This window comes from Dryas octopetala, chromosome 5, assembly GCF_963921425.1.
Source record: "Dryas octopetala chromosome 5, drDryOcto1.1, whole genome shotgun sequence".
In the NCBI taxonomy this organism is placed as follows: Eukaryota; Viridiplantae; Streptophyta; class Magnoliopsida; order Rosales; family Rosaceae; genus Dryas; species Dryas octopetala.
Genome location: NC_141370.1, coordinates 13635285 through 13643573, shown reverse-complemented (window position 1 = coordinate 13643573; position 8289 = coordinate 13635285). Strand labels below are relative to the sequence as shown.

At 37.3% G+C, this 8289-nt stretch overlaps 1 protein-coding gene across 1 annotated transcript; it reads left to right on the top strand.

The window, feature by feature from the left end:
• Positions 1 to 1785: 1785 nt before the first annotated feature.
• Positions 1786 to 3527, top strand: LOC147284537 (GDSL-like Lipase/Acylhydrolase superfamily protein). The gene is made up of 5 exons (XM_086245076.1): positions 1786 to 2062; positions 2210 to 2340; positions 2511 to 2759; positions 2945 to 3200; positions 3295 to 3527. The coding sequence occupies exons 1-5, from the start codon at positions 1786 to 1788 to the stop codon at positions 3516 to 3518; spliced, it is 1137 nt and encodes a 378-aa protein (XP_086101202.1). The 3' UTR covers positions 3519 to 3527.
• The last annotated feature ends 4762 nt before the right edge of the window (positions 3528 to 8289 follow it).

The following is an 8289-nucleotide window of genomic DNA, read 5'->3' as shown; positions in this document are numbered from 1 at the left end:
CCACCAAGCCCCAGCCCCGTCGCACCCTCCCTCCAGCCCCGACCCAGCCCACCACCTTCCCCTCCACCTTCCCTTTTCTCTCTCTGCCACTGGCTGCTACAATCTCCTCTGCTCAGGCTTTATTCAAATCAACAGTGAAATAGCAATGGGTGCAAGCATCTCTCCTGTGTCAGGCCTTCGTGGTTCCCAATACGATATCAGTATACTCGTCTGGAAGGTAAAAGCCAAATCCCCATTGGATTAGACCACATAATAGTATGATGTAAAAGAGTCCAAAAGGAAAAATGAAGCTGATACACTGCTAAGGGAGGCATGTGAGCTTGAATGAATTTTTTTTGAAGGTTTGGGGGGGGCGGGAGGAATCATTGCAGTTCAGATGCTAAGAATTTTTTGGCATTTTCTTTTGATCGGTGATTCCACTACCTGTAGCTTATGCAGACATTGACAAGTTCCAAACTTACCTTTTATTTCATGCATGTCACGGAGCAAGATAAGAGCATTGTCTTGTCACCCAATTCTAGCTTTGCACTGTTTTACTTAAGCTCAGTAGATTACTAGGTGGACACCTCCTTAATAAGGTAAATCACTTATATTTATCATTCTTTATAATTCACTTAGGAAAGCTTTTGTATTGTGTAGGATCCAAAGGAGGGGCATTGGTGGATGCAATTCGGCAATGACTATGTGTTGGGTTATTGGCCTTCTTTCCTATTCTCGTACTTGGCGGACAGTGCTTCGATGATTGAGTGGGGAGGTGAGGTTGTAAATTCAGAGCCTGATGGGCAGCACACCTCAACCCAAATGGGGTGGGAGGGGATGTGATGGGGCCGGGGCTGGGTGGAGGGGAGGGAGGAAGTCGGGCTGGGTGGAGGGGAAGGAGGTGGTCGGGCTGGGGCTTGGTGGAGGGGAGGGAGGAGGTCGGGCTGGGTGCATGGATGGGAAGGAGGTGGGCTGGGTCGGGGCTGGAGGGAGGGTGCGACGGGGCTGGGCTTGGTGGAGGGGAGGGAGGAGGTGGGTGCTGCGTGGGTGGCCGGTGGGTGTGGTCCGGTGAGGGAGATGAAGGGGGTGTGTGTGTTTTTTTTTGTTTGTTGATAGGGTGTGCAAAAGAGAAAAAATTGAGTTAGGGTGTGTTGGGTGAGGGGTAAGTGTGTCTTTTTTTTTTAGTTTTGATTTTTTTTTTATAAAAGGGTGTGCAAAAAGAAAAAACAGGGTGTGCAAATAGCAGCACTCTTTTCAAATTATTGAATGTGGTTTGACTGCATGTCCAAGTCTGACCCAGTGCATGAGAATCAAATATATTATCAAATCTTTGAATTGCGCATTTAGCTGTTTATTTTTATTTATTTTTTTTTTTTGGTTCAAAATATAGCTGTTTCAACTTGCCAAACCAAACACCACCTAAGTTCCTCTATAACATTAATTCTTGTTTGGGGACAAAATACGTCACAACTCACAACCATCTGATATAATCATATAATGCACTCTCTTAGTCTCTTCGACCTTCCTGACGTTTGGCACTTGCTTAGTTGCAGAAGCAAACCTAAAAGTAGTTCATAACAAGTTGAGAAAAATGCACCATATATGTTGATGAACTACCTCATGAAAATTGCACCACCATTAACTGGTACGCCTTTGGCTTTACCTCTACAAATTAAAAGGGGTCAAACCAATCAATGCAAATTGATTAAAGAAATCTTACAAGTCTCACCAATGGGTTCTCTTGGCTTCTTTTTTGAACAAGATCGAAGGTGCTTATATACTTACCACTAGGCTAAGTTCCCAGCTATGATCTTAACCATGGTCATGAAATCTTACACTACTGTGGCCTTGGCAGGCTTGGTTCTTTTGCTCATCAATTTCAGCTATTTGGCAAATGGTGCTGATAATCAAGGGTTAGGAGCTTCTTTCATCTTTGGCGATTCTCTGGTTGATGCTGGAAACAATAACTATTTGCCAACACTGTCTAAGGCAAATATCCGTCCTAATGGGATGGATTTTAAAGCATCTGGAGGAAATCCCACCGGTCGATATACCAATGGGAGAACCATTGGTGATATAGTCGGTAAACTCTCTACTTATATATACAAGTGGATTTCACATTTATTAGAGATGTAACGTAGAATACTAGAACCTAATAAAGTGTGGTCCAAATATTTTTTAGTAATTAGTTTCATATTACATATAAAAGTTGTTGCTTTTAATTATACAGGTGAAGAATTGGGACAACCAAACTATGCAGTCCCATTTTTGGCACCAAATGCCTCAGGGAAATCAATATTGTATGGGGTGAATTATGCATCAGGAGGAGCAGGGATTATGAATGCAACAGGAAGAATATTTGTAATTAGCTCTCAAATCCTCTATGGATAACTTTCTTTCAATTTTATTCTATACACTTACACACTTGTATTATCTACAAACGCCCTCTAATGCAGGACGAGAAATATTCGAATGTTCATTGCAACATCAGCATTCAAACACTCTCTCACATTTCGGATTTATCTTTGCAGATTAATAGGCTGGGAATGGATGTCCAAGTTGATTTTTTCAACCAGACAAGGAAGCAGTTTGATAAGTTATTGGGCCCATCAAAGGCAAAAGAGTACATTATGAAAAGGTCCATTTTCTCAGTCACAGTTGGGTCCAACGACTTTTTGAACAATTATCTACTACCAATCCTCTCCATTGGAGCAAGAATTTCTCAGAGCCCAGATGCGTTTGTTGATGATTTGATCAATCACTTCAGGGCCCAACTTACAGTACGTATTTAAAGTTAAACCAGTACTTTTCCTGATTAATTGGGTTCTGAAATAAAATAAATAAATTTTGAGACGGTTTTACAGTATATAGATACCTTCATTATGGCCAAATAAAAAAAAAATAGATACCTTCATTAAATTAATAGTATTCTAAACAGTGATTATTGACTAATTAATTGGTGCAGAGACTTTACCAATTGGATGCTCGGAAATTTGTGGTGGGAAATGTGGGACCCATAGGCTGCATACCTTACCAAAAGACCATAAATCAACTTAATGCAGACGAATGTGTGGAGTTGCCTAATAAGCTTGCACTTCAGTACAATGGCCGATTGAAGGACTTGCTTGCTGAACTCACTGACAACCTCCCAGGGTCAACATTTGTTTATGCAAATGTGTATGATCTAGTGGCCGACCTCATTACAAATTACGACAAATATGGTAAGTCCAATATGACTCATTTTCTTATATATATTAGACCGAGAGTCAAATCGAAATACGACTTTAATTTACATTCTAATAACATAATATGCAGGATTTACAACCTCAAGTAGGGCATGCTGTGGAAATGGGGGCCAATACGCGGGCATAGTTCCCTGTGGTCCAACGTCGAGTCTGTGCTCAGATCGTTCGATGCATGTTTTCTGGGATCCCTACCATCCCAGTGAGGCTGCCAACCTTATAATTGCCAAAAAACTGATAGATGGAGACACGAGAATCATTTCTCCTATGAATCTCAGACAGCTTCGAGACCATTAATTGTGACTTGTGGGGTTATATATGTACACTAGCTCGTAACCAATTAATTCCTCTTGTCCTATATATCCAGAGGATTAATTGGTGCTGTTGCCTTTTACTTTGTAAACTGTAACAAATACAAGCTTTTTCTGATTATGTTGTGCTATATATATTTGGACTTTTGGAGTGAGGTTTGGAATACTGGGAATTTGGCTTAAATAAATTAATACTTCTATTTTGAAAATTAATGCTTGAATGAAATTTTAATAACGCATAAGTAATTTTGCATTTCTATGGAAAATTTGTCTCAGTTAGTTGTCATGACTAATGGTGATATAATTTATGATTTAATACGGTGGTCAGTATTTTGGGTGATTCAGCAGATTGTTTTATTTATGACAATGTGCACCATTATTAACCACAAGCTTTGACATGCAACTTTCTTAATTATTTAATTCCACCAAAGGAGCAATGTTGGAAATCTTTAGGAAAAAAGATGTAGGGAAACTTGGGGTAAGGTGATATATGTTACAAATTGATTCTTAACTGTGAAAATAACATACAACATGTATATAGAAAAATCACATGAGCTTTTGCACAAATTTAAAAGTAAGCTGGGGATATTCCCAATCCTATCTATATATAAGTCAAATTAAAATACATAAATTAAGCATTTCATTTTTTGTAAGATAGCATAAGATCGAAAAAAAATACTACACTCGTATGAGTGCATGATTTTTCTGCAAAGACTTCTAGTATAGTCATAGCTCTCTAATGTGAGAGTAGTTTTTGCTCCCACTCGGAAAGAATCTTGCCTTCCCCTCTTTTGGATGGACAAAAAGTATTTTGTTTTTAATTTTGGATTAAGATTATAATAAACGAGTTTAAAACGAACTATCCCTATTTTTTTTTTGTTATGTACATATTTACATTAGAATGAATCGAATTTTACTATCTTAATCATCTCACCTTCTTATCTTTTATAAGAGTAATAGTTAGTCGTAAATTTAGACTTCCTAAATTTTGAACTTTCAAGAACATGGGACACTCAAACTTCAGCACGAAAACATGTTCTCTCCCAACCCATTTGATGTGACCGAGAAAATGCATGTACAAGAAAACAGAGGAAAAAAAAAAACGAAAACTAGGACTTTTCTTGAAACCATATGGTGATATGAATTTATTTGGGGTGGTGCAATGGATGTGAACATTTTCTCATTGTGGGCAGACCCAAGTGTATATGTGATTATTGACTCGTGTGAGGGAATCATGTCCAGTACAGAAAAGGCCAAAAACAAAAGAGAGAGACAAAGAGAGAGAGGAGGGATACAAGGCATGCATTCAAAGAAATGATCGAGAAAGTGAAGAAAGGAAGAAGGGGAGGCATTGTCAGTGATATTGGTCGACCGAATAAGCTAAGCTAGCAATCGCAAATTGCAGTGGAGACTGAGCCACTGAGGACTGACTACTGAGGCCTGAGGGAGTGGCATTGGCAACAGTGTTTTTAGGACTACTGACGAGTGACGACGACTTTCGAAAGCGACTTATGATTCTACTCGCTCGCGCGTGCCATTGCCCTCTTCACAATCTCCTTTCTTTACTTGCCACGTGTTGCTCTCCTAGGGACCCACATAGTCCTTGCTCTTTAAGACCTGATTTTGTTTCTTTTTCCGTCCCAATCGAAAAAAAAAGAAGGGAAATATTTGGGTCTTGATGTGGACCAGTATATATAATAGAGTCATGTGTTTCCTTTCAAAGTCTCTTAAATCTGTAAGACTGTAACCAAAAAAATCAAAGACTCTTAACAGCCTCAACTCTACCCACTCATTGAGCAGTTTTGATCTCAAGACTATTCTGCGGAATGATTAGGACAATAGAGAATGTATAAAGCATTTGCAAAGTTACAAGGATACATGTATTTTTCGCTGCAATAATATTAAGGAGCTAGATTGCAATTAGTACTATATATGTACCATTTCTTGAATAGAAATGAGTCATACTTTTATTGTTGAATTTCACCTTTATTAGATAATTAGTACACATGTGGTACTAAAATATGGTCTTCTTAACATCATTCTTTTCACAGCATAATAAACCATGTATTTTTTTATTCGATCATTCCTATATTTATTCACATTTAAAAAATTAAACTGGAAAATGAATTTTGTATAGAACAGGGAGTGTAAGAGTGTTATTCCCATCTTTTTTCTATGGAAGCAAGGATCCACAGCAATTATATTCATGAGGAAAATTATCATCCTTGTTCGCGTTTAACTTATCTATTTATATAATTCAAGTTCAATTTTGCGTTTAACTTAATCATTCTATAATTTAAGTTCAACCTGCCCCAAAAAACTTAAGCTAATGTGACACAATGGTTGTCTATCAATTTGCTTAAAAAAAATGCTCCAAAAAGACAACTACATAAATTAACTATTCTGTCATATAAAGCAAGTTAGAGATACAAGTTGGGATCCAAGTCCAAGAATGTATCCCTTTTGTTTTCAACTTTTTCAGACATAACACAACAAGACAATTATAGCTTGAGTGGGCTAGTAATTGGCCTTACAATAAGGCTAGCTTGGTTATTAAGCTTAATAATAACCAATAATACGTTTGGTCACTCGTGCTTAATTATTTTTTAGGTACACGAAGATGGAAGAGGTCGGGTTATGATTATTATGCATTGAGGGATAGGATTAGGTTTTAGGTGGGTGTGTTTGTGTGAAGCGAATAGGTATTGGATTAAGAGATGAGGGGGTTTGTTTGTTTGTTTGTTTGGTAATGGGCAGTGGAGCGAGAAATGCGGTGAGAGAAAGGAGTACGGAGAAGGAATCTGATGCGGACGTGACGACGACGCGTCCGAAATCAGAGGAGAGACCCAATAATTGCTCCCACGCTGTCCGACATTCATGATTCTGTCGGTAGTCATTCACCTACCCGAACCCCCCATCAATCCCTCTCAATCTTCTCTCCTCTTTGACGGGCCATTCCCCATTTTCCCCGCTTACCTTCTTTCAATTCTGAAATCATTCAAATTTTGAGTTAAATCCATCTTTTATTTTGAGTTATATGAATCTAACCATATATATAGCATAACAAGTAGGTGGTAAACTTTGAATTCAACCATATTGGAAAAGACATGTACCCTCCTTTTAGGAGAAATTTTCAAGTACATATTTGACGTTATGGATTAATAATATATGCATATATAATTATTAATATTTAGACCTTAAATGATAAATCATAGATTTAATATGTTGTATTAATAATTGTAGACATGTAATAATTTGTGTAGATTTATAATATCATTGAAGAAATTTAGGCGGTTATCCCAAAATCAATTAACAATGAGAGGAGTAGCTCAAACCCTTATAAGCCACTAGCAAGGCCCTCACATTTTCAATGTGGGATTTCTCTCAACGCATCCCCGCACAAGTGGCGTCATTTAAGTCTAACACGTGGACAATTTAATTGGGTGACGTGAGAGCACGTGTGGTCGTTAGGCGCATTACGTGAATAACTTTCTCTGATACCATGAAGGAATCTAAGCATTCATCCCAAAACTAATTGGCAATAAGAGAAGTAGTCAAAACCCTTATAAGTCATTCGCAAGGTCCTCACATTTTCAATGTGGGATTTCTCTCAACATTGAAGAAATCTAGGCATCCATCCCAAAACTAATTGGCAATAGGAGGAATATTTCAAAACTTTATAAGCCACTAGCAAGGTCCTCACATTTTCAATGTGAGATATCTCTCAACACGCCCCCGCACGTGTGACGTCATTTAAGTCTAACACATGGACAATTTATATTGGGTAACGTGAGAGCACGTGTGGCCGTTAAACGCATCACATGGATAACCTGCTCTGATGCTATGAAGGAATCTAGGCATTCATCCCAAAACCAATTGGCAATGGGAGGAGTAGCCCAAACCCTTATAAGCCACTAGCAAAGCACTCACATTTTCAATGTGTGATTTCTCTCAACAACCATATCAGTATAACACGTGGTGTTATTGTCACCCAATAATTTGTGGGGAATGATATCCACATTCTCTAATTTACCTTCTCCACCGATTTTTTTATTTTTTATGCTTATTCCACAATGTATTTTTATGATCGGAACCGTTTATTTTTAAAATAATTCTATGAAGATCATCTATGCAAAAAATCAACCAAATCAGAAATCATTTGGTTATGTATTTGTGACTGTGAGCAAATAAACTGACGATTTTGGTAACAGTTTAATTTAGCGTTTGTTTATTTAATAAAGATTACATTACCAAATGATTTTCGATTTAATTGATTTTTTGCAGATCGAGATGTTTTTAAAAAAATAATCTAAAAATTGAACGGTTTTGATTATGAAAATATATTATAAAATTAAAATAATAAAAGTGAATGTTGATGGAGAAAATATATAGATTGAAGAAAGTGGATAGCATTGCCCTTTTTTTTTTTTTTTTTTCTTATCAATGCGTTTCCTCTTTTTATGTTGGTCGATAAAACTTTTCCTATAAATACATACTTAATTACCACGTAACTCCCTTTTTGCTTGTTTTAGCAATTTATACTAGAAGGTAAGAATTGTGAGACATGAATATAATCAACACAAAACATTTATGATCACAAAACAAATACTTGAGAGTATGGAGAGCATTCATTGAAGCTCCTTTTTCCTTTTTGTTTAGATTTTTCCCCTATGTTTTAACCAAGCTGTTAAATTTCGATTTTTTTGGGGTGTCGAAATCGAAACCTATATTTGTTAAATTTTCGGGATAATTTCGTC

Bases quoted from the DNA above. Each gene is read 5' to 3' on its own strand.
- LOC147284537 (XM_086245076.1), top strand. From the start codon at position 1,786: ATGATCTTAACCATGGTCATGAAATCTTACACTACTGTGGCCTTGGCA. The intron at 2,760-2,944 runs GTACGTATTTAA...TAATTGGTGCAG, and splicing joins ACTTCAGGGCCCAACTTACA to AGACTTTACCAATTGGATGC. The intron at 3,201-3,294 runs GTAAGTCCAATA...CATAATATGCAG, and splicing joins TACAAATTACGACAAATATG to GATTTACAACCTCAAGTAGG.